The 26,476-nt window shown below is 36.7% G+C and overlaps 2 protein-coding genes across 3 annotated transcripts in view; one reads left to right on the plus strand and one right to left on the minus strand.

The window, feature by feature from the left end:
- The first annotated feature begins 166 nt into the window (after positions 1–166).
- On the plus strand, positions 167–13,661 carry ATP6V1D (ATPase H+ transporting V1 subunit D). Of its 2 annotated transcripts, none has more exons than XM_039326871.1 (9): positions 167–344; positions 2,984–3,101; positions 3,257–3,336; positions 4,941–5,008; positions 5,374–5,418; positions 5,928–6,031; positions 7,019–7,085; positions 8,847–8,925; positions 13,131–13,661. In XM_039326871.1, exons 1-9 carry the CDS (start codon positions 304–306, stop codon positions 13,267–13,269), a joined length of 741 nt encoding a protein of 246 aa, XP_039182805.1. In that variant the 5' UTR covers positions 167–303; the 3' UTR covers positions 13,270–13,661. The 2 variants fall into 2 exon arrangements, with proteins under 2 accessions (XP_039182805.1, XP_039182806.1); XM_039326872.1 differs by lacking the exon at positions 167–344 and adding an exon at positions 832–1,042.
- A 4,410-nt stretch (positions 13,662–18,071) lies between these two features.
- The window catches only part of MPP5 (membrane palmitoylated protein 5), a 60,449-nt gene continuing 52,044 nt past the window's right edge, over positions 18,072–26,476 (minus strand). The window contains exons 11-14 of the mRNA XM_039326903.1: positions 22,046–22,213; positions 21,306–21,508; positions 19,950–20,060; positions 18,072–19,361 (exon numbers count right to left, since the gene is read on the minus strand). Coding sequence (XP_039182837.1) covers positions 19,185–19,361; positions 19,950–20,060; positions 21,306–21,508; positions 22,046–22,213 — 659 coding nt within the window. The 3' untranslated portion in view covers positions 18,072–19,184. The remainder of the gene's footprint in view (positions 19,362–19,949; positions 20,061–21,305; positions 21,509–22,045; positions 22,214–26,476) is intronic.

The raw sequence follows: 26,476 nt of genomic DNA on the forward strand, positions 1-26,476 counted from the left end.
TTCCCGCTTTCCCCCCCCCCGAATTCCAACCACGCGTCACCGACTCATTTCCTTATTATCGCCTGTCTTTAAGTTCTTTCTTCCCTTTCTAGCTCTACGTTTCTGACGGGTACCATCGCGCGAACACCGCTGCGTCGCGGCGCGCGCCAGGGACGCGAGGAAAGGGGCGGGGCCTAACCGCGGTTAACCGAACTGGAGGGCTTGGTGCCCTTGGTAACCAGAGGGAGTCACGTGATCGGGCTGGCGTTTCCAAGGGAGGAAGTCGGTTAGGTGGGCTCGGTCGGTTCGATCGATCTTGGCAGGATGTCGGGCAAGGACAGGATCGAAGTCTTCCCTTCGCGGATGTGAGTTGCCCTCCTCTTCTGCCCACTCACCCGCCCTGTCGCCCTGGAGGAGGATTGATGGGGGGGGGGTCGCAGTGCAGCGGGCTTTTATTTTTAATTCCTGAGCTCAGCCAAGCCCGGGTTCACTTTCTCCTGGTGGGGCTGGCTCTGTTTTCTGCCTGCCAGTTGGGGAAGGGAATTTGCAGGAGGAGATGGCTGGGTTCGCTGTGCTTTGGTTACAAAAACCAGCCTGCTGGCAGTCCGTTTGGACTATTTAAGACTGAATTAAATAAAGTGGGTCTGGGGTGAAGAAGAAGACGTGGAACATACATTGTTTCCTGCATCAGGACTCCAGCCTAGCTATTGGGTAGCTGCGGGGAGAGCTTTCAGCCTCTGCAGAAGAGGTTAAATAAGTGATCTTTGGAGAGCCCTTGGAGGAATATTATTTCTTATAGTCCTCCCCAACACGTCTCTTTTTTTTCCTCAGGAGCAAGCAGAATAAACAGGCTAAAGAAAATGAAGAAGTGAAATACATGCACTGTGCTGTCATAAGAATAAATGCTTTGTCATATAGTCATGCAGTTGACTTTGTATGGAATAGGATTGTCATTGAATGTGAACGTTTCATGGCAAGGGCATTGCTGAAGGGACTGAATTCGGCATTACTTCTTTTCTAATGTGTGGCATATAGGAATAAAGAATGGCCTTGCCAGAAAAAGGTTAGGATGGGGGAGAAAATTTCAATAGTAGTACTCTAAAATCTGTTCATAATAGTAGACAAGATGATAGTAACTCTAAAGTTAAAAAAAACCCTTAATGCTATATAGTTGTGTCTGCCTTTTCATCATCATTTCAAGGCGATGGTTAACCCAATATATTTAAAAATAAAGTTCACAAATTATGTTTACAGATTGCATTTCTTCTATTTCTAATGCATATAAAAAGATTTGGTTCCATGTAGTTCAATTCTATCGTGTTTTAGAAATCAGTTCCACTAAACTTATTGATGCATGTGCCCAAATTACAATAGGTGAACACTGAGGCCTTGCAATATGATCTTTTGTATATGTTGGTATGTATAATCCTATTGATTTTAATGGGTTCAATTATGATTAACTTTAAATACAGTGGTTGGATACCAACTTCAAACTTTCCTAAATAATAAATGTCTTTTAATAATCATGTTGGAATTGCTAACTCTGATCAGAGTTGCTTCCGTTCTTAACTGCTTCTCAAGGGTGTTTATATACTCAGTATTCCACCAAATTAGATGACCCAGAGTCAGATATTTAGGTGATATTTAAATATTTTTATTGGTTATAATCTTGTTAGTGTGCCTGTAGTAGGATCATATCTATTTCTTAATGTAACTTTGATCTTTCAAGATTTTTAAGTAATATAAGCTGTGTTAAGTATTGTTTAGTAAACTTTTAAGTTTTCAGTAATAATATTTTATCATTATTTAGAGAAAGAAGTATTGCGTATATGTTAGTTTTCTCCTTTAAAAAATAATGTCCAGTAGAAAATGTTACCATTATTTCCTTCTCCCCTGCCCAACTCCATAAATGAGAGAGATATGAATTATAAAAACATGTTTTGCTTTTTATTTCTTGTGAAGAAGACAGTGAATATATATGATCCGTTCTGAGTCATGTCTATAAGTAAATATTCCTATTGGCATACATCTTACATAAATCAGCCATATTACAGTACATTTATAGAACAGACTAGTGGATGACATTGTTGACAGCAAACAGAATGATGTTGAAATGCACACACAAAATCTTGTTCTAGCTAGTAAGTGAATTAGTCTGCTAAGTAGGCAGTGGCAAAAACTAGCTTGGACAAGAATATGAAATCTTTATTTTGCCTTCCTTTAAAAAGTTATACTTCTGTTCTTGAACTTGCTTTCAATTTATGCCCTGTCTGTGATATATGTTAACATTCTTAAAAGAACTACATTAAATCTCCTTGGACAGTACTTATGCTTACCCAATGCTAGTTTACTGTTAAGTACTAATTATTTTTCCTTCATTCAAACAAATCAGTAGATTTAAGTGCCGACAATTGGTAAACTAGTGACAGTTTGAATTCATTGAATTTGAAGCATGTGGAAAACCAGTAATGTCTGACCTCTGGGCGATTGGGGAAGTATGGAGGCAGAGACACTGCATGTGACTTATTATATACTAATTTCCAAGAACAAATTCCACTCTGTATTATATTGCCATTCTTAGTTTCTTGAATCATAAATGATTTAGCTCATATTTGTCTTACTTTGAATGATGGTAAAGAAATAATGCCAAACACATCTGTACTGAGAAATTTATTTACATGATGGAAAGGTTCTATTCTGAAAATTCTCCTGTCAGCACTTCTAAATTTTTTTAAGTCTCCTTAGAAAATAATTTTCCATCATTGCTAATTTGGAGTTTATTCCCTTGTAAATCTTTTGGAGATTGTAGATTAAGACTGCAAATCCATACTTGCTTACCCAGAATACTTAATAGCACATTTGTTTCAAGCAAAGGATACTGCCCTCAAACCTGTAGTTCTAAATACAGCCTCAATTTCTATGTGCTAGAGAAGATTGTGGTTTATTTTCAGAATCATCCATCTCAAGTGACAATAAAAAGTCTCACTTTTTCTGATTTTTATAGGGCTCAAACTATTATGAAAGCACGTTTAAAAGGAGCCCAGACTGGACGCAACCTCTTGAAAAAAAAATCGGATGCATTGACTTTACGATTCCGGCAGATTTTGAAGAAAATTATTGAGGTAAGGATTTTTGTTTTGCTTTATTCTTAAACCTAATATTATTAAAACACCCTTCAAATATGGTCATAGAGTACACAATTTTTGTTCTTACTTTTATCGTTGTCTATACTTTTTATGTTGGGTTCACAAGCTCTCCTTTTCTGTTGTATTTGCAGACTAAGATGTTGATGGGTGAAGTGATGAGAGAAGCTGCTTTTTCTCTTGCTGAAGCAAAGTTCACAGCTGGAGATTTTAGGTGAAGCTCATAAACTTGGGTGAAGGAAGTCCATGTGAAATGCCAGCCATGTCTTGAAAAATGAGTCAGTGAACAGTTTGGCATTTGTAAATGCAATTATGAGGGAGATGAACATTCTGTAGCAGAAAGAAATAGGCACACTTGTAAGACGATTTATTTCAGAATAACATTTAAAGATAAACAGGGAAAAAGGAAAACAGTGAGGGATTTGAATTTGTGAAAAGTATTGACTAACAGAATAGGATAGTGAACTTTTTGTGGCTATTTTCCAACAACAAGGTGGACCACTTTTTACTCCTGGGACTGCAGAGCTTGCCTGATCAAGATGCAAGATTTCCTACATGCAGCATGTTTATGTATTCAAATGTTCATATACAAATTCTGCTTAAGCCTATATATACCATGTTTTCTCACCTTATTCCCAGCTTCCACTGTACTACTGCAGATTGCCTGTTAATAGCAGAAAATAATTGATGGCAAGGATCAGTTATTTGATTCCTGGCTATTAATGGTGATTGGAAATAAGTGTTCTGTTTCCTGTTCAGCGGTAGAAAAATTAGCAGAACTTCCATGGCTCTGGGACCCTATTTCTTGTGGTTGAGAGCTTTATGTTGTTCATCCATGCTTTAAAACTTATACATTGTGCACACATGATGAACTGACAATAATTATGGTTTGCTGTGGTCACCATCTTGAAAATTAAGTTCACCTATATTACAATGAAAAGAAAATCATAGAAATCTACTTTAGAAATAGAAGTGTGTTAATTTTACAAGTTAGAAGATCATTCTGTCATTTTTGTTATGAAAAATGTCTATGGAGATTCTCAGTCATCCAGGTCATGATTGTCCAAAAGGTGCTTTTTTTCATGAGGCAAATGGACTTTCTTGTTTTTTTTTGAAGATGTTTTGCTTCTCATCCAAGAAGCTTCTTCAGCTCTGACTGGATGGTGGGGGAATGGCAGGATTTATATTCCTTGCAGACAGCTGGTCATTTGCATTCTTTTAGCGAGTCATTGAAGCCCCTGTGTCATCAAGTAGTGCAAATAGGTCTGGAACCTTGTTGGAACTGTTGAAAGGATGGTGTTGTAGACTGGAAGGGCTTCAACGACTCGCTAAAAGAATGCAAATGATCAGCTGTCTGCAAGGAGTATAAATCCTGCCATTCCCCACCATCTAGTCAGAGCTGAAGAAGCTCCTTGGATGAGGAGCGAAACGTCTTCAAAGAAAAACAAGAAAGTCTAGTGGCCTGGTGAAAAAAGCACCTTTGGGTTTGTTATGAAAAATGCCACCAAATCCTTAAACATTTCTGTAGTTTTCACCATCAATTTGGTTTTTAATAGCTGAAAAAGCTACACTTGCAATTGTTAATCTTTTCTAGATTTTATGTGAATTAGCATCAGTGAGAATAATCACTGAGTAATAAGACATGAATTTGTGTCAGATATACAAGCATTAAGTTCTTCATTTTTAAAGTTCTACATGTGGGTGGTTTTGTTAATTAAACCTGATATAATACAGTGAAAACCTTTTGGCAAATAATTTTCATGCACCTTTAGGGAAATTGTGTAGCTATGCAAATTAAAAGTTCTTTTCTTTCTGCAGTACTACTGTGATTCAGAATGTGAACAAAGCTCAAGTCAAGATCAGAGCTAAAAAAGACAATGTAGCAGGTGAGTCATATAAAAGACCATTTCTCAACCTTAGTGCCTTGAAGATTTATGGACTTCAAATCCCAGAATTCTCCAGCCGGGACTGGAGTTGAAGTCCACACATCTTCAAAGTGCTGAGGTTAAGAAACAGTGTCCTAGATCAAGATGCCCAATTATTTTAAGCACAATTAGGAATTATGGGAGTTATGTTAAACTTGCTGAGGTTGAAAAACACTGGCTAAATGCTCCCCGCAGGCCATCACTGGGTCAAGCAATTGTATCTCCTTTAGAATTTAGTTTGGACTCATGAGAGAGAAATGGATGATGACTGGAATGGATGTTGGGAAATGTGTAATTTTCACAACCTGTTGTATGTTTTTTTACAGGTGTGACTCTGCCAGTTTTTGAACATTACCAAGAAGGAGGGGATAGTAAGTTTGTATTTTTTTTAATTTGGTGTGTTCTGATTCTTACGACATAGTTTACTAAATAACAATTATCTGAGCTTTACAAATTTCTTTGTGAGGAAAAAAGTTTATTTAGATTTTACATAACCAAGGAGATTTTAGGTGCTGGAGGAAGGTAAACAACTGAAAGGAAATAATATATATTTGAGACTTTCTGATCATTTCTTGAAGCATCTGATACCTTTTAGATATAATCCTGAGTATTGGGAATTTCCAAGAAGAGTCAGTATCAAACTGTATTTGATTATATTTCACTTATTTACTTTTACACCATAGCTGTTATGCCACTTGCTTACCAAATTCTAAATGGCTTACTAAATTTATTCTTATATTATTGCTAGTGAGGAAGATGGGTCAGTTGGCACTCCACACACCCCCCCCCCATAATTAATCTCTTTCTCTAATATCTTCTTTTGGCTTAAAAGTTTATTGAAACTTCAATAAATACCTAATCATCTAAATGTATTATTTAGGTTATGAGTTGACTGGTTTAGCCAGAGGCGGTGAACAGCTGGCCAAGCTGAAAAGGAACTATGCCAAAGCAGTAGAACTCCTTGTAGAACTAGCTTCTCTTCAGGTAAATGGGGGACAGAATGCTGTCAAAAAGACATTTGAAATCTTCACTTGGTGGATGATCATTCAAGGGATTATAGTGCTGCCAACTATTTTTATTAGGGTCTTATTTAGTATTTTCAAGCATATCTAACAGTACTTTCCAAGTTAAATGACAAAAGAAGCCAGGTACAAAATTCCAGCTAAAATAGCAATGTTTCAATGTTGCTGGTTGGGAATTTCATTGGTGCTGGTAATAGTAAATGGCTTTAATTTAATGAGAAAAACAGATTGCAACATTTAGGCTTGATTTTCAAAACACTGCATATCTGACCATTGCACAAATTAAAAATTTGTTGTATCTGGCTTCTTGCTATATTGCCCTGTCTTTGAAACGAGCCCATGGCTTTATCTATTTTGTGGATGCATAGACTCTTCCTGAGATCTGTTAAGAGCACTCTGTAGGCTATTCTGTATGCATATTTGAGTAGAGATACACATTGCACAATCTCTTCTTCAAGCCTTGGTAATGCTATGAACTAGAGATGAGTAGGCAAACTAGTTTCCATCTGGGTGTTTTAAACTACATTTCTCATAATTTGACTCCCTGGTCATTCTGGGTGAAGGCTCATAGGGATTGAATTGGGCAAATATTCTAAGCACACACTTCTCCACCATTTAGATAACATTGTTAGGAAATTTTGGGAAAGGAGAGACTGTGTATGTTGTCACTTGATACAAACCCCTTAATTTAAAGAAACATGCCTCTGAACTTAAACAAATGGGCCCCCAGTAAACAGAATCATCTTCATCTGTGTATATGAAAAGTCAGGTGAGTAACTATGTTGGTATTGTACCAGATCACTTTGGCCTTATTTGGTAAATAATTTTTCAGAGGTTTTTTTTAAGGAACATACCTTTGTTTGTCTGGAGCTAAATTTCTGGAAGCCAATCTATCACCTTTAATCATGATAATACCTTATTTTATACTCCGGCTCATTTGCTTCTACAGACTTCGTTTGTTACTCTGGATGAAGCAATCAAGATAACAAACAGGCGTGTGAATGCTATTGAACATGGTAAGTAAAAGGTGATAAATGTGGAAAACTGTGGGCCATTTCTATGCTTGTTGCACAATTGATATACTCACTCCTGAATCACATGATGAGCATTGTTCCCTGATATGTGTCATAGTATCAAAGTGTTAATGTTTGAAGATTTTCCAAGCTTACCATTAGAAGAGGATTTTTTTAATCCAAAGAAATCATCTCCCTTCAGGACATGTTTCAAACCAGGGTTTTTTCCCCCACTTTTTCTTCCAATAATGCCCCATATCTAATCTTTCTGCCTCTCTTTTCAAGTAAGATGTCACATTGGGATGCGGTTCATTTATTTTCTATTCAGTACTATTACTTTTTTAAAATAATATTTTATTGATTTTCTCATTTTACAATTGAATATTTAAAAAGCAATGTGATAACTGGGTTGATCAATAGTTCAATAGCGTACATAAGTCTTTAATATAAATCTCATGTTACAACATCAAATATTTCCTCTCTTTTCACATTAATATCTGCTATCTCATATTGAGCTAGTACATATCAACTAAGTAAAAACATCTTTGTTACAGTTATCAATAATTTTTAGCTTATACTGTACTACTTCTTAATAGCTACTAAGTCTATACCAAGTCTCTGGTCCCCAAAATCTATGCAAGTGTGTCCAGTTTAGATCTGTACCACAAATAATTCTTGAAAACTTTAAATACGTCCCTTAAAGCCCCTACAAACATTATTTTAATAATTATAGTTTTATATGAGTAGAGATTATTTTATATGTATAGAATAGGTTTGTTAAAATGTATTTCATATTTCAATTACGTGTAAATTGTTCTTTGTTCTGGTTCTTCTTGTTTTGGAGAGATGGGATTTGTTCCCCATGAGATTAAAGTCAACTGTTACACTTGAGCCCCAAAAAGGCTTGTATTCCCAGTTTAAATAAAGCTTTGGCCTGCCCATGATCACTATATGATACCTGATACCTAAAAAGTAGAATACTCAAATGCTTATTGCATTTGATTAGTGAAACTTGAAAGTTATTTTATTATCCTGCAGATGGTTTCACAACAAGAAAAACGACATTTTTCTTTGCCCTGTATCACACTGCCCAGTAATTTATGGCTTACTGCAGAAGAATCAAATGACTATTTTGTTATGCGTCTAATTATAATTTTAGGTTTGAACTGCCTGGATAACCACAGCATTTCTCACCAATTCAGGGGGAGGAGAGGAACGAAAGTGGTTGCTGGGTGCTACCATGGGAAAGACATGAACTCCCTTTAAAATAATATCAATCTAAACAAATTAAATCAGAAATGGAGAAGATTCACAATTGCCTGACACAGTACATAACAAGTTGATATAACTTGGATGGCATCCCTTAAGGGCTTCCAAATATCCTCAGATACATCCTTGACTGAACTCAAGAAACAAAGGCATAGTTCTAGGCTATGCGAAACTTTAAAATTGGGGAGTGCTAAGGGATCCAAGAGACCTCAAGGGCTGAATTCCCCCCCCCCAAGAATCCATGTAAATGGTAAACAAATGCTTGTAATGCTGGTAAAGTGAATACGTAAGTTAGTAGAAGAGGATAGGGAGGGAAATTCCATACAGTTGCAATTTCAAGGATGGGTCATTAGTAGCTTTTTTGAAATCAGTCATAACTTTGAACTGTTAAGGGACTGATCATAAGTTGAGGACTACCTGTATAAGATTACAGATCCCACATTGCACAAGCTCTTTTAAAATTATATGTGATAGTAACAACTACCTTTTATTCAGTGATTATTCCTAGAATTGAACGCACACTGTCCTATATCATAACCGAGTTGGATGAGCGAGAACGAGAGGAGTTTTACAGGTGAGCCAGCAAGTTAGACACTGAGTATTTTCAATCTTTCAATCTTTTTCAATGCATTTCCTATGCAAAGGACTCTTGGCAAGGGATGGGCTGCACCTCATGAAAACAGGGAAAAATGTACTTGGTAAAAGACTGGACCAACTCATCAGGAGGGCTTTAAACTAAAATTGAGGTGGAAGGGTGACAATCTTCAGAATTTCTAGAACCCAAAACCGATCACAAATCCCAAGAAAACAAATCAAACAATGAGGTAGGCAGGGATGAGAAAAAAGAAAAACTCAAACAACAATCAGGAGATGCAGGAAACATACCCACAGACAGGCATAAAAGTCTTATATGCTTATATACAAATGCTCAAAGCTTGGGGAACAAACAGGGCGAACTAGAAGCAATAGTACACGGTGGAGGGTATGACATAGTTGGCATTACAGAAACCTGGTGGGACGAAACCCATGAATGGGGTGGGCTGATGGATAGATAACAAATTGTTCAAAAGAAACATGCCTACAAAAAGGAGAGGAGGAGTTGCACTATATGTAAGAGAACACTACAGATCTACAGAAATGCACATGATCAAAGATAAAATCTCTCCAGAATGTATATGGGTCAGTATAAAAGAGAAAAAAAGTGACATCGCCATAGTTGTACTGTATATTACAGGCTACCCAACCAATCAGAAGAAATAGATGAATTCTTTGTCAACTAGTTAACAAATGTATGTAGGAAGCATACCACAGTAATAATGGGAAACTTCAACTATCTAGATATCAACTGGGAGACAAACTCTGCAGCGAGTGGGAGATCAAACAGATTCCTAACCAATCTAACCAACAACTTTGTTATCCAAAGGGTGGAGGAGGGAATTAGATGTAAAGCTATACTGGACTTAATTCTTACTAATAGAGAATAAGTAATAGAGGGAGTTGAAGTTGCCAGAACCTTGGCTGAAAATGACATGTCATAGTAGAATTTAATATAATACAAACACTAGCAATAGAAAACAATCTGGCCAGTGTCTTAAACTTCAAAAGAATTGACTTTAACAAATTCAGAGAGAACCTAGGAAAGATCCCATGGATGAAAATCCTAAAGGGGAAAACAACCCAAGAAATGTGGGAAACTCTGAAAAATGTGATCATAAAAGCCCATACCAGCATAATATCATTGAAAAAGAATAACAAGAAATTCAAGAAGAAACCAGCATGGCTGCACAAAGATCTCTCAGACAAACTGAAAGACAAAAAGGACAAGTACAAAAAATGGAAAGAAGGACACATAACTAAGGCTGATTATCAGCAAACAGCCAGAACATGCAAAGACGAAGTCAGGAAAGCAAAGGCTCAGAATGAACAAAGACTTGCAACAGAAATCAAGGATAATAAAAAAAGTTTCTTCCAACATACTAACAACAAGAAAAAAGTCAAGGAAACTGTAGGTCCACTGAAGAGAAGATGGCAAAGAAATAAGAGGCAATGGAGAAAGCAGAGCTGCTCAACTCATTCTTTGCATCAGTCTTCACACAAAAAGAAACTAGCCCAGCATACCAAAAAACAAACAAAAAAAACCCACTGCAAAAGACAAACTAGAAACAAAAAATAAACAAGAAAATGGTAAGGGAATACCTATCCGACCTTGACAATATAAATCACCAGGAGATGACATTACATCCCAGAGTTCTGAAGGAGCTGGCAGATGTTATCTCAGAACCATTGCACCATATCTTTCATAAATCCTGGAGCACCGGGGAAGTACCTAAGGATTGGAAAAGGGCTGATGTTCATCTTCAAGATAGGGAAAAAAACGGACCCAGGAAACTACAGACCAATCAGTTTAACATCAATACCTGGGAAGATCCTAGAAAAGATAATCAAAAAACAGATCTGCGAACAGCTGGAAGCAAACAAAGTTATAACTAGTAGCCAGCACGTATTTGTTAAAAACAGATCATGCCAAACCAAACTTATTTCATTTTTTGATAAAGTGACTAAACTAGTAGACCAGCAAAATGCTGTGGACGTAGTATACTTAGACTTCAGTAAGGCATTTGATAAAGTAGACCACAACCGACTCTTTAGTGAGCTAGAAAAAGGAATAGACAACATCACCACCAGATGAATCTGTAGCTGGCTGGCAAACTGTACTCAGTGAGTAGTCCTCAATGGAACTACATCCAGATGGAGAGAAGTAAGCAGTGGGGTACCACAAGGTTCCATCTTAGGCCCAGTACTCTTCAATATCTTTATAAATGACTTAGATGAGGAAATAGAAGCAGAGCTCATCAAATTTGCAGATGACACCAAACTAGCAGGGGTAGCCAATACCCAGAAGACAAACTCAGGATCTAAAAAGATCTTGACAAACTTGAACAATGGGCCCTATCCAACAAAATGAGTTTCAATGTGGAGAATACAAAGTCTTACATTTAAGCAGGAAAAAACAGATTAGGTGAGACTTGGCTTAAAAACAATAACTGCGAGAGGGACCTTGAAGTCCTAGTGGATGATCACTTGACTATGAGCCAGCAGTGTGCAGCAACAGCAAAAAAAGCTAATATAGTCCTAGGTTGTATAAACAGAGGCATAGAATCAAGATCACGCAAAGTATTAGTACTGCTTTATAAAACTTTAGTAAGACCACACCTGGAATACTGCAGCCAATTTTGGTCACCATATCACAAAAAAGATGTTGAGAGTCTGGAAAAAATTCAGAGAAAAGCAACTAAGATGATCAAATGCCTGGAGACTAAAACATATAAGGACTTGGGTTTGGCTAATCTAAAGAAAAGAAGAAATAGGGGAGACATGATAGCAGTATTCCAGTATTTGAGGGGCTGCCACAAAGAAGAAGAGGTCATGTTATTCACCAAAGCACCAGAGGGCAGGACAAGAAATAATGATTGGAAACTGATCAAAGAGAGAAGCAATGTGGAATTAAGGAAAAATTTCCTGACAGGACAATTAACCAGTGGAACAGCTTGCCTCTAGAAATCGTGGATGTTCCATCACTGGACATTTTAAAGAAGAGGCTAGACAATCACTTGTCTGAGATAGTATAAGTTCTGCTTGAGCAGGGGGCTGGACAAGACCTCCAATGTCCCTTCCAACTTCTATTCTATTCTATTCTATTCTATTCTATTCTATTCTATTCTATTCTATTCTATTCTATTCTATTCTATTCCTAGTCTAGTCTAGTCTAGTCTAGTCTAGTCTAGTCTAGTCTAGTCTAAATATTTTTTGCTTTCTGATGCAAAGTGCAGAAGTTGAAAGACGCCTGCATTAAAAATCTGGTAGAAACCAGAGTTTATCATCTTTACTCTCCAATTTTTGGAAACAATAACCTTATACAGTAGTTTGGAGTGAAAGTAACATGATCAAAGTCACCAGCTGAGCTGTGATGGTTGAGGTGGATTTGAACCTGGGTCTCCTCGGTCCTCATCGAGTACCTGACACTACACCACAATGGCCACCTTATCACTTGCTAGAAGGCTGAAGGATTTTCTGTGAGGTGGCTTAGTTACAAAGTAAGGCTTTGTGGTCATGTACTAGGAATCCTTGAGAGTTGAAGTTGCTTCAGCCAAACTTAGTACAGGGGACTACATTTTAACTCCGTTTTTTTGACACATGTAGGATTCATCGTAAGGTCTATAATTGGGGTGCTATTAATGTGAGCACAGCCTTTCAAGTGATTTTAGTGCACACTTTGGATGGCATATAGGGATGTGATTTTTAAGGAGTTGGTTATTACAGTGCAAAAGTATTACTGCAGAGCAAACTGCTTATGGCATTTCTCAGTGCCGTGCCTTCTTGAAAACTGTCTTTTGAGTTAGTTAATCATTGAAAACTGTCTGCCTTTGAGAAATAATTTATTCCTACTCAGCTAATTTTGAATAGGTAACACAGACTATGTGAATCAAAGCTTTGCTTGGAGCAGAAGGTAGATAATGTGAACAATATTTACATGTGATCCAAGCGGTAAAACAACCTGAGATTACATTCCTGTGTAACAGCCTCCTTTCCTCTCCCTTCAATGTATTGCAGGTAGAATCCACATTCCAGTTCACTCATCTCTTCTTTTTGAAACTTATTTTCCCCATCTTTTCTATAAATGGGGAGGGAGGGGAATGTGGGTAATACTGTACATTTCTTACAGTTTCGTTCTAAAAGGAGGAATAACAATCACTAAAATAGATCTCGTATGCCTCCCAGATTAAAGAAGATCCAAGAAAAGAAAAAGGTACTGAAAGAGAAGAATGAGAAGTTGCAAGAATTACGGAAAGCTGCTGGAGAGCAAGAACCTGCAAATTTGCTTGCAGAAGAAAAAGACGAGGATCTTCTCTTTGAATAGCTGTGACATAAAATTGTGACTGAATTCTAAAAGCTGTGCTGCTCTGTGGACCTTATTTATGAATCTTTGATTATTAGCCTGAATGTTCCACTCCAGACCTATTCACGGAATGTTCTTGTTGTGGAAAATTGCTGTTTAAGTAAATATTTGCACGAAGCAGGATCATTTCCATTTCCTGTCTGTCTTCATTCCTTTGGTATAGAAGTATGGTTTCCCTGCTTGCTGCCAAATTTTTGTAATAAGAATTTTTGTTCATGGTCACAGTAGAAACTAGTGAGCATTTCATAAATTCATAACTTGGAATTATGTTTTCCTGAATAAGAAATATTCATTTTAAATTGTATCTCAATTGATTGTACTGTAAAATCAATAAAAAAATATGGCTAACCGAAGGTTATTCTTGTTTGTCAAACTTTCTTTAAGTGAGTGATTCTCAAGAGTGTGGTCCTAAAAGTCGCTTGAGAGGTTTGCCATTGCCACCCCTCATTCACCAGCCAGAAACCAATGGCTGCTTCAGCCTTGTTTTTCTGCATGGGATGCTAGTTGTCTTCGATGTCAGGTAGCTCTTGACTTATAGCTCAAATAGTATCACCCTGCTTAATAGAAAGACTAAGTGATCACCAGTACAGTACAGTACAGAACAGATTAGTTGTAGAGAAAGGGATTGCAAAAACATAATTTGTTTGCTCTTATAGGCATTGAAAGCCAGTGCTTTTTTGTAAAAAAAAAAAAAGTGCCAGAACTCGCACACATTATACAACCCGCCTTGCCTACCCTACAAGGTTCCATCCCAAAAGTGCCGGAACTCCGTTCTGTGTATTCTATGACAAAAAAAGCCCTGTTGAAAGCAATGTAATTGCACTGGTGGCCTGAGAGCTGGCAGCTGTGAATGTGTTACACGATCAGCTTATAGTCAGCTTATAGTACTCTCTTGAAATCTCTTCCTCTCCAATCTATTATGCATGGGAGATGGGAAGAAAAAAAAAAGTGATTTTGGTAGGCAATTTCTCTTTCCTTGAACTGCTCCCCTATCAGAGGACAGAGAGTGGAGACAAAGAAATTTCAAGATATTGTCAGCTAGATGCCTATGGTAGACTGCAGCATAATTGCATTTGCTTTTGATGTGTACAAGAAATAAGCAGGTATTGGAGCATTCCAAAGGGAGGAGGGGGAGTGATTAGGAATTAAAAGCTGAAGGTGTGAAACTAAGTAGTCTTGCCTCTTTCCAATGGAAAGCACTGTCTATGATTTCTTATTTAGATGGAAGTCCCAATTAGGGAGGAGTACTTATATGTGTGCTGATACGACTAATGGAAAATCCCATCTTTATAATTGTTCTGCCTATGCTTTATTCTTGGATACGCACTAGTAACCAGTCTGTGAAAAATATCTACATCAGAAGAAAAGGAGTAGAGAAAAATACAAGAAGGCCAAACAAAAACGGGTAACAAACATTTAATAGTTTAAAGAAACAAGAGTTTCTCCGATTGAAAAGAAATATTTGCATGGGACAAATAGAAATGTGAACTCTTGCTGTTCACCTTCCCCTCTAAAGGCAAATTTACAAATGAGCATAAGACTCTTGTGTGTACAAAACAACTTGATGCAAAGTAAGAAAGAAGTGAACTTTATTTTTGGTAAGCAAATAAATGGTGCAAGATTTGCTAATTCTTTCTCAAAGGACAATGAAACAGCTTCACAATTTAACACATGCAATATTCAAGTTTCATTTGTTTAGTCCGTACCTTACTTGTCATAAGGCTGTTACAAGCTGCATCTGAGTTGTCCAATCAAGTGGAAAATATTCTCAAACTTATTCAAGGATTAAGAGTTTTTATTTAAATATTCTTGGGCAGGGGTGTCAAACTGCCGTGAGCCGGTTGCATCATACAGAGGCCACGCCCACCCCAGCTCCGGCAATGCAAAAAAAAAAAGTCACAATACGTCACGTGACACAGTGAGTTTGACACCCGTGCTTTTGGGCAAACTTATATGGAAGAAATTTCCACTGAGAATCAGCTGTGCAGTTAGTAATCTCTACTAACTTACCTTTTTCTACAATGCATAGAGAATATTGGTTATCATGGCCATGTTTGCTAATCTGATGGATCTGAATTGTACTCTCATAGATAATAAGTTGTGCCAAGACAGTTTCCTATTGAATCATTAGAAAAAAGTAAAGACTTATGCGATTGAGTAGTAAAAGAACTTCAAGCAAGTATAAAAATCAGGTGGCTTTTGTCTCCATAGTACATTGTGGCTTTAGGAAGTGCCATCGCATCTCTGCAACAGATGATATCCAACTCCATCTGCCAGCTGAAGAGATACCATTGGTAGAACATATTCTTCCACAACTGGTAACTCCATGGGCACTCCAGAGTTTGGGGATTCCCTGGAACCAGTCTAAGTAATGTCAGTGGAAATAATTTTGTATAATGTTAATCCAATGAAAGCCAAGAGGGGTAACTGCACTTCAAAAGTGCTGTATGAGTAGAGCACCTCTCTATTCTTTCTTAAACTGCCTGATCTTTATCCAGTTTCTATGGGAGCCTGAATAAAACTGCTTTACAAATTTCACTAATTTTTAATAAGCAGATTTCTTTTAGTGGCAATCTTTTTTTTTTTAGGCTTGCCAGAATCCCTAAAAATGTCAAGATACTTTAATAAACAGAGGTGTTATGTTCACAAAAGGGAACTTGGAATCACTAAAGCATGCAGAGCCCTAACAGCCAATATAGCCTCATAATTAGCCTTTACCAATCAAGCGCTTCCCATATCTCTTACGATTGTAAATTCCAGAATTCTTCATCTTGGCTGCTCGGGAATTCTGGGAGCTGTAGCCCCAAACACATCTGGAAGCAGCAAACTAGTAGAAGGGTGTTTGGAACAATGCTGGTGGTACTTATCACCACAACAGACTGCACTGCAGTCTTTATAACTTAATTCCATACACTCATTTTTATTACAATAGTTTGTAATATTAAGCCACTAAAATAAAAAATATATTAACAGTTAACATTTACTTGAAGTCAGGAAATACACATGTTTACATTAGCATACAGTTTACAGCATTGGTGCATTGTCACAGTTACCTTACAAGCCTCCTATTGTCCTTATTAGAAAGACACGGTTACATTCATGCCAATAAAATAATGTTTACTTGATTAAAAATGTTCCTGTTTCAATAACCCAAGAAAAATCCAGTACACTCGTTCAGCATACAGCAAAACACTTAAATAGTAACATATTCAATGTCTCTAATTTTTTCTAATCATCATGCATTGTGAAAGACTTCAAAATGCATGCTTTCAGCAGCAGAATAAAGGATTAAATTTGTTACTACTGATTGATCTATAAAATACCATTTTAACAATCTTAATATCATTATTTGGCTTTGTTGCATGTTTAACTAAATGTTTTGTTTTTTTAAACCCATCTTATTTAGTAATTTTTTTGTTCAGCAATCTCTAGATTCTTAGACATTAAAAGGACAACAAAAACATAACAAAGGGATTCATTGTTTTGTGCATCTTAACATGTAATACACTCACTGCTGTGTCACCAACATCATTAATTCATCTCCCGAATGCACCCTGGATCATACCAGAATTCAAGTATGATAGTGAAAAAAGTTGGTATTCTATATGCATGTAAAATGTTACACCTACCGCAAAAAAAATCTAATATGGATTTTAATATTTACAACGTAATCCTATCATCCTAACACTTTGCTTTAAGTTGTGCTTGATTTGGGATGATTTCATAGAAGTATTCTTAGAAACAAAACTGAAATATTTCCCTGTCCTTTTCAACTTCTCAGTTTAATCTATAGCCTTGGGATTTCCTGATGATTTCCTATCCTTGTTAAATTTTTCATGATTAGCCAAGGATATTGAGATATGGTCATTTGGTCAAAATAGTTATGAAGAACAGGACATATGTGTTCAGAGTTGTAAGCCTGGTCTACAAACTTATACATTAAATGCTCAATACAAGTTTACCAGAATAAACAAAACTAAATTATATATAAAACAGGAGAGGATGAGAAATAAAATTATGTGATTCCATAGTGTAGTGTCTCTCAATCTTACCAACTTTTAAGATGTGTAGACTTCAACTCCCAGAATTCCTCAACCAGGCTGGGGATTTCTGGGAGTTGAAGCCCACACATCTTAAAGTTGCTAAGATTGAGAAACAGTGCCATAGTCCGTTTCTGATCCCTTAAGCAAAGAAAAAAGCTGGGATGCATTACATCTCAAGTGTAGTCCTGGTTTAGTGACTTATAATGATCACCAATAGTTAGAAACGATCACAAATCAAATGAGGAAAAACCACAGCATTTCTTTCTCATGCATGGTAAGCAAAGTTGGCAATTGGAGATGCATAATTATCTCAGGAATCATTCCATATCATTTCTATTATCTACTGAAAGGCTTTACTGGATGAGGCACATTACTAGGTGATTATTTTACCATCAGTTTATAAATATAAGACTAATACAGAATTTGAATGGGAGGGAACTCTTTTATATTTTTATTTATATTTTTTCCTCTTTTCTTGCTTGCTGAGGGATGCTTATAATACTGAACAATTTCAGTTCTTAAGCTAGTTTTTCAACACAGTTTCTATGTGCCATACAGCATTTTCAACAATGAATAAAAAAGTATTATTCTTGCCGAGTTCTTTTCTATTTATATATTATGAGGAAAAAATGAAATAACATGAAGAAATAGCTAATACTTCACCTATTCAACTACATGTTGAAGTAATTCCAGTGTAAGACAGTATATAAAAATAAAAGCTATGATTGAAAAAAACATTTATTAATATTCACATTCAAGGGTGCCATCAACAACAAAGTAACAAAACTAATCTATTTCCAAAAGAGCTACTACTGGAGAAGCCTCCAATATTTACTCAATGGATCTTTTCAGTAGGGATTTGATGTTTCTAGAAAAGAGAATAAGACAAGTTCCTAGCATCCATATTATGTTACTGTTCCAGGGCTATAACCTGATTACTTAATACTAATTCCAACAGCCATGAGATGTCTTGTGCCTAGGTATAAAAATACAAGGATATATGCTAATATTCACTATTCCCAACTCTAGTTTTCATTTGTTTGTTTATGAAAACCATTATACATTGTACGGAAGCAAAGCCTTGTAAAAAAAACTAATATAAGAATTATTGTCATAAAAATATAGCTTCCCTTCAAAAATGTTCCACAGTTCTTTGGGATACCAGCGGCTCCCAATCAAGAGATATAGATAAAAGGGGCAAAAATCCATAAAAATATCACATCTCAAATATTAACTCATATATAGAATTCATCTTCAGTGGAATCTTGTTATTTAATAAGCTATCAATCTGATTTACAAAGTATCTAAAGACAAAAAATGTTTATTTACATTGTACATATTTTAAAAAATGCAGTGCTATTGGATAAAGGAATGTTTAATTAAAAAAATTAAATTTAAAATTTAAAAAAATTCAAGCCTAAGGACAACTCCATATAAGTGGCCCCTTTATACTATTAAGAAGAAAATGTGCAGATTAATTCCTTTTTCTTCCTGATTATTTCATCCATCCAATGTTTTGTAAAGGTATTGTTGAGAGCTACAATATTTTCATTAGATCATTAAGTTACCAGTGTAAAGTAACCTGTGTTAGTAATGATCATGAACTGTATAAATATACTTGCTTGAAGAACAAAACTCTAGACAAAAAGCTGTTAGAAAAACCTATTTAAATAATTAAAATGTGGCTTGTTCACACAGTGTCTAATTAAAAGTAGAGAAACCAGACATTCTACAATCAGAGCAACATTGTTGGATTTGAGAATTAAACAATTTAATAACGATGAAAAGTATGCAATTGGCAAAAATCTTTTCTTCATTGGCGTGGGGTTTTTTTCATCGCAGCCAAGAGGATGGAACCCACTGAGGTTCTGTATCAAGTTTGTTAATTAAACGAAGTAATTCTTGATATGCTTTATCAATATCAGAATTCACAATTGCTGTATCGAAGTAATGGCCATTATTTTGCTCCATCTCTCTGGTTTTCTCTATGATTTCTCTTAGTTCTTCTGGCTGAAATTGAAGTGGAAAAAATATCCTATATCAGTAATATTTATCTTGCTCTCTCTCTCTCACACACACATATATATAGCCTTATAGAAAAGCAGAACTCAGCTGCATAAGAGAAAACAATATACAAGACAGACAAGTGTTAGGATAAAAACTACTAATTTTCTTCTTAATCCAAAGCATTTCTGACACATTTTAACGAACAGTGGAAGTTTGTGACGGGGAGTCCGGAGAAGTTTATCTTTGTTTTCTCCTTGCTTTTACTAAATTTACCTCCCTTAACCCAGCAGAAGTCACTACACAAATTTAGGTTTACTTTAAGGGAAATCTTTTGTTAAGTATAGTTGGATGTTAACCACGAGATCATTAACAGAAAAGGGAAATCAATGAAGTTAGAACTAAAACTCTAGTAGCGCTAGTAGGTTAGAACATAACCATATAATTTCCCTCTTTAAACATTACTAATGTGACAAGGGCACTCAGCTATAAGGAAGTAAATTGGGATATTCCAGGAAAATATAGCAAGGCTGAAAACATGATATACATTAAAATGTAAACAACACAATTGAAAACATTACCTATGAGTATTACCTTTGGATTTTTGCCTTCTTTGGCCAGCAATGCACGAAGCCGTTCTTGTGATGGAGGTGCAATGAAGATAATATATGGTTTCAAATCTGAATTGCGTAAACTCTTCAATGACTAATGTAAAAATAAAATTTGTGCTATTAATATCCATAGCAAACAAAATGAAACCATCAGAGATGTCAATTATCCACTGTCAATAGTATTATGCATTTCTGACTAAACTGTTTATAAGAACCATAAAAATAAACCTAGTTATGTTGGATGAATTCATCATATACAAATTGGAAACAGGAAATGGATTTGACCTACTGAATTCAAGACCGGTCTTCTTAATATTAGGCTATGTTATCCACAAATGTGCCACTTTACAGAAAATTGCATAAGAAGTACAATAGTTATGATTAAAAGCTATATAATGAAAAAAATCCTTTAATATATTAGTAGTATAACAATAGAAAGTACTTTAATATTACAATAAATCTAGATTTGGACATGACTTTTTCAGGAACTCAAGATTGTACAAGATCATCCTCTTTTAAATTTTAAATATGAAACTTACCAAAGCCCATAACATAAAGACTAGCAGGTAAAAATATAAAGCTTCCCTAAAAAATTAATCCTCTCCTAAATTTGACTGTTAAATTTTTTTTTTAAAGTCCACAGATTTCTTGCTAGTATACTGCTACATATACACCAAGATATATTGGGGTATGACTAAGATATATTACAGGGATATACAACTTCCAGTGTGTGTGGTGATTAAGAACTGGAATATGGAAACTTGCAAAAGGTATTCTCCAAAGAAAAAGTTAAGGCAACTGTGTTCAACTAGTTGTTTTTCAGCTTCACTGTCACATAAAAGGATTCTTAACACAAATTAGCTTTAACTATGCAAAGTTAACAACTGATGTTTAAATTTCTTAACAAAGCAGAAACAATTTCATGTTTCTTAATCATCGCAGTACAATAAAGTTAAATCAAAACTATACTGAAGTTGAGAGCCAGTTTGATCTAGTGCAGGGGTAGGCAACCTTGGCTCTTTTATGACTCAGGAATTCTGGGAGTTGACGTCCACGAGTTATAAAAGAGCCAAGGTTGCCTACCCCTGGTCTAGTGCTTAAGGCAGCAGCTTAGAAAGCAGAAGACTATGAGTTTGTCCCCCTTAGCCATTCATGAAAGCCAGCTGGGTGACCTTGGGCCAGTCACTCTTTCTCATCCCAATCTACCTCACAGGGTTGTTGTGGAGAAAATAAGAGGAGGAAAGTGTATTGGATATGTTCTCCATCTTGAATTATTTGTAAAAATAGGATATAAACAAACACAATTAAAAAATTTAGAATCCAAAACCTATGTCATTACCTGTGTATGAAGATTTAAGAGACATATCTTTCCAGAATTGATCACCTGCCGGACGGAGTCTATGCTGGTACCGTACAGATTCTTCTCAAATTCCCCATGCTCAATAAACTTTCCTGCTGTAATATCAGTCTCAAATACTTGCCGTGATACAAAATGGTAATCCCTGCCGGCTACTTCATTATCCCTCCTATTTCGTGTTGTATCTGAAAAAGACCAATAAGGAAACTTAATAAATCTTGAGCAAGAAGGTACTATTATAATGTATCAGTTTTCAAGACTTTATGAAAAAAGAGCTGTAAAAAAACTTTTTTCAGCCGAGCCTCCTTGAGCTAAATTCATAACTTTTAGTTTTAAATCCAAAAGATTCCGGTTCTTTAAAAGGGTTCAAAAATCGTTACATGCAACTGGCATATATCCAGTCATATACAGCACATTTCCAAACATGCAGCTGAATTAAGAACACTGCTGAACACAGGATGCTGAGAATGACACATGTAATTGAAATTACTGAAACATAAACAGAATAACAATACATTCTTAAAAATGAGAAATGATTAATTAGTAATGTGATGTTTTTGTGAATAAGATTGACAAATTTCTCTTTATGATGACTTCATGTTTATTAATTACATATATAACAAATACACAATTAAGGAAGTCTAAAGCATCTTCCCTCAATATCATTATATGTCAAGTGTACTAAGCTAGAAAATGACATATTAAGAAACATGTCAACTTACGAGGAACTGCAGAAGCAAATCGGTCAGCTTCATTATTCATTAATCTTTGCCACAGTTCATTTTGACCACAGTTCTGGGGACCAATCAGGACAATAGGTCGTTTCCTATTTGCTGGCTGGTGATAAAGTGACATTTCTTCATAAGTCAAAATCTCCTCGTTGTCATAATCTTCAAAAAGAAAGCCCAAAACAAATGTACAAATTTAAAAAGCTTATTCTTTTCTAAAAAAATTAAAAATTGTTGCAAGACTGACTAGTTGAGAAATATAAATATAAATTCTACTTTTGCAAATATCAGAACTGTTTGGATTTTAATAATAATTTGAAGTGTTTTCTCTCATTTCTTTTGCTGCTACTCAGCTATTTTTTACAATTATATATGATAGAAAATGATAGGTAGACAGATACCTATGTGTTATAATATGCATAGTGCCTTCCTAGTCAACTTTGACCAAGAAAGTAGTATGCATATTATAGAACAATGCCTATATAGGTATTACAATACAACATTTGTGTTATTCATGCAATAAATGTGGGTGCATGTATTGTGAAGTATTATATCACAAGTTGCTAATGCTGATAAATTGCAGTGTGCACATAATTCAAAAAGCTTTTTATTAGTAATTAATAAGCCGTATTGTGTGGCTTCAGATATAGACACACACACACACATATATAATTAATAATGTCCGTAAAGATGTGACTCCTGGGTATATTCATAATAAAAATATAAATAACTTACGACCACCAGGAGGATCCAAGTAAGAAAATACTTTAATAAAACCAAGTTGCCGAATTACAACTCGCTTGGGCTGCAAAAGAGAGGGAGATCTCTCCCCCCCTCGCCCTGTTAGCGAGCGGAAGATTACGGACGGGAGATACTCACACCCACAACTGACGGCTTCCCCCATGGCGTACAAGGGATTCGCCCCAAATAGGGGTGACAACTGCCAGCAATGGACAGGACAGCAAGGGGCAGTTGACATGGAGAGCGCTAAGGTGGGGGGCAAAGGGGGAGGTGCTGAGCTGCATGATACCCGGACTAATACTGCCCATATAAGGAAGGGGAAGAGGATGGGAGAGGGGGAGCAAAGAGAGACCATCGACATGCAATTGGAGATGGGAAAAGATGTTTGGAATCTTAATGAAACATATGGGAGTATAAAATCGAATGACCCCCCCCATAACCCATAGCAGAGGGAAAGGTGATATGGGAGTAAATATCACTGAAGAGGAAGAGGGTGAAAGGATTCTAACGAATCTAAGAAGTAATATTGAGAGGACAAGCAGGAGTATTCGAAAGAGTGATATAAGAGGGCTGAGTGCAAACGCCACAGAAACGACCAGAACACAGATTAATTAGCTAGGACCAATGATGCGTTCTAGGAGCCGGGCGCAAGCGTTAGCTAACCTTATTTAAGGTGTTTTCTCTAACTGGCTTTTAACCCTGACGATGTTGGGAGTGCCCAATGAAAGCTTGGTTTTATTAAAATATTTTCTTACTTGGATCCTCCTGGTGGTAGTAAGTTATTTGTATTTTTATTATATATATATATATATATATATATATATATATATATATATATATATATATATATATATATATATATATATATATATATATATAGGTGAAAATATAAAATGAACACCAGGGTAATAAAAACTCATTCTCTGGCGCGCCAGCCCTGAGGATGCCGGCAGGTGACGGCGAAAGCTTGGCGCTTTTTAAAACTTTTATAGTTTTAATTTATTAAAAACTTTTACAGTTTTTATTACCCTGGTGTTCATTTTATATTTTCACCATGAATATTCCCAGGGTTCATATTTTTAACCTTTTTAATCGCATATATATATATATATATATTTTTTTACCTTGAATGAACACCCTGTCAGCCCAGATATGGGAGAAAGAAATCTTCTTTCTTTTCTTTTTCTTTTGCCTGTATCAGCTCAATCTAGAGCCATCCACAAGCAGCAGTCACTAACTGCGACATCATTTTACATTTTTAGGTTTTTAGGTTTTGCTAACAAAGAATAAAGAGAGAATGGAGGGTTAAAGGAACCCGAAATAGCTATACCATTCTCTCTTTATTCTTTGTTAGCAAAACCTAAAAACCTAAAATATATATATATATATATATATATTTGTTTTCTGAGGTTTTCGCGGGTATTTGTATGTAGGTCTTTGGTTGTTCGGGTTTTCTCCCACGTAAAATTGGAAGTGTCTTGGCGACGTTTCGACGAAGTCCCATTCGTCATCTTCAGGCTGGTGCTTTCAGCTTCGTGCCTCGAGCAGCAATGTGTGGTCTTAGCTGTTTCTTCCTTTTAACTGCCAGTGGGGGTATGAACTGATTGGATGGGAGCTTGGCTGTGTTCTGATTGGGTGGAGGTGTGTTCTGATTGGTTAGGGGCGTGGCTGTGCTCTGATTGGCTGGGGGGTTGGCTGTGCTCTGATTGGCTGGGGGGTTGGCTGTGCTCTGATTGGCTGGGGGAGTGTTCTGTTTGGTTGTGCTCAGGTTAGTCTGAGTTGCAGAGGGATTCAAGATTTTGGGCTGCCCTGCCATTCCTTGGCTTCGCGTTCGTGGTCGTGCTTCCTCTTCATGGAGGGTGTCAGTTTGCTTCATGTATGGATTGGGGGGTTTAAAGTGGCTAATGATGCAGCTGTGGTCTGGCTTCTGGTTTGTGGTCGTGCCTCATAGTCAGTGTGGCTTTGGGTTTGTTTTTTGCGTGGATGTTTGGTGGTGACCTCCTGTGTGGTTTTTGTGAGTGTGGGTCTGGTATCATTTTTTGTGTTAGGGAGTCGTTTGTCAATGAGGGCGGGTTTCCAAATGGCTGGTAGGCGGGAGGTATCATCTCGCTTGTTCATGCTGTGTGGGCGTTTTTCTATCTCGATGGCTTCTCTGATTATTCTGTTATTAAAATGTTCACTTTTGGCAATGGTTCTGGTATTTTTAAAGTCAATTTCATGTCCTGTGGCTTTAAGGTGTTGGACCAGGGAAGATGTTGGTTCCTCTTTTTTGATTGAGTTCTTATGTTCTTCAATGCGTGCACTTATTCTTCTGTTGGTTTGTCCGATGTATGTGGTGGGACAAGTGGTGCATGGGATTTCGTATACTCCTTGATTTTCTAATTCAATTTTATCTTTGGGGTTTCTAAGGATGGTGGATATTTTTCTGTTTGTGCAGAATGCTGTTTTGATGTTGTGTTTATGGAGGATCTTACTGATTCTGTCTGTGATGCCTTTTATGTATGGGAGGATGGCTTTGCCGTTTTCTTGTTCTTTGTCTTGGATTTTAGTGGGGGTTTCTTTTTGGATTAGGTTTGTAATCTTATTTCTATGGAATCCATTGGATGTTAGTACATTGGTGAGAGTGTGTAGTTCGGGTTTTAGGTGTTGTTCGTCAGCTAAGCGTTTTGTTCTGGAGATGAGTGTCTTGGCTACAGAGTTGATCTGTGTGTGTTTTCTTGTGTGTTTCTTCTGGTAGATGGTGTGTCCTAGGGAGCCATTGGATTTCTTGTAGACTAAGACATCCAGGAAGGGAAGTTGGTTGTTAGCTTCTGTTTCCATGGTGAACTGTATTTTGGGGTGTAGGCTGTTGAGGTGTGTGAGGAAGTTGTCCAGTTTTTCTTTCCCATGTGGCCAGATTATGAAGGTGTCGTCTACGTATCTGAGCCAGAGTTTGGGTTTGTGATCCGATTTTTCTAGAGCTTGGGTTTCAAAGTGTTCCATGTAGAGGTTGGCAATGACAGGTGAGAGGGGTGATCCCATGGGTGCTCCTTGACAGCTATCCAAAACAAATATAACCCCCCCAAACACATCTTAGATCTGACCAACCACTGCCTATCCAACACATACTTCATCTATAATGGACAAAAATACAAACAAACAGAAGGAGCACCCATGGGATCACCCCTCTCACCTGTCATTGCCAACCTCTACATGGAACACTTTGAAACCCAAGCTCTAGAAAAATCTGGATCACAAACCCAAACTCTGGCTCAGATACGTAGACGACACCTTCATAATCTGGCCACATGGGAAAGAAAAACTGGACAACTTCCTCACACACCTCAACAGCCTACACCCCAAAATACAGTTCACCATGGAAACAGAAACTAACAACCAACTTCCCTTCCTGGATGTCTTAGTCTACAAGAAATCCAATGGCTCCCTAGGACACACCATCTACCAGAAGAAAACACACACAAACCGCTATCTGCACGCTCTCTCACACCACCACCCAGCACAGATCAACTCTGTAGCCAAGACACTCATCTCCAGAACAAAACGCTTAGCTGACGAACAACACCTAAAACCCGAACTACACACTCTCACCAATGTACTAACATCCAATGGATTCCATAGAAATAAGATTACAAACCTAATCCAAAAAGAAACCCCCACTAAAATCCAAGACAAAGAACAAGAAAA

This window comes from Crotalus tigris, unplaced genomic scaffold, assembly GCF_016545835.1.
Source record: "Crotalus tigris isolate CLP2741 ecotype Arizona unplaced genomic scaffold, ASM1654583v1 scf7180000024346.1432988, whole genome shotgun sequence".
NCBI lineage: Eukaryota > Metazoa > Chordata > Lepidosauria > Squamata > Viperidae > Crotalus > Crotalus tigris.

Bases quoted from the DNA above. Each gene is read 5' to 3' on its own strand.
- ATP6V1D (XM_039326871.1), top strand. From the start codon at position 304: ATGTCGGGCAAGGACAGGATCGAAGTCTTCCCTTCGCGGAT. The intron at 3,337-4,940 runs GTGAAGCTCATA...TTCTTTCTGCAG, and splicing joins TTCACAGCTGGAGATTTTAG to TACTACTGTGATTCAGAATG. The intron at 8,926-13,130 runs GTGAGCCAGCAA...TATGCCTCCCAG, and splicing joins GAACGAGAGGAGTTTTACAG to ATTAAAGAAGATCCAAGAAA.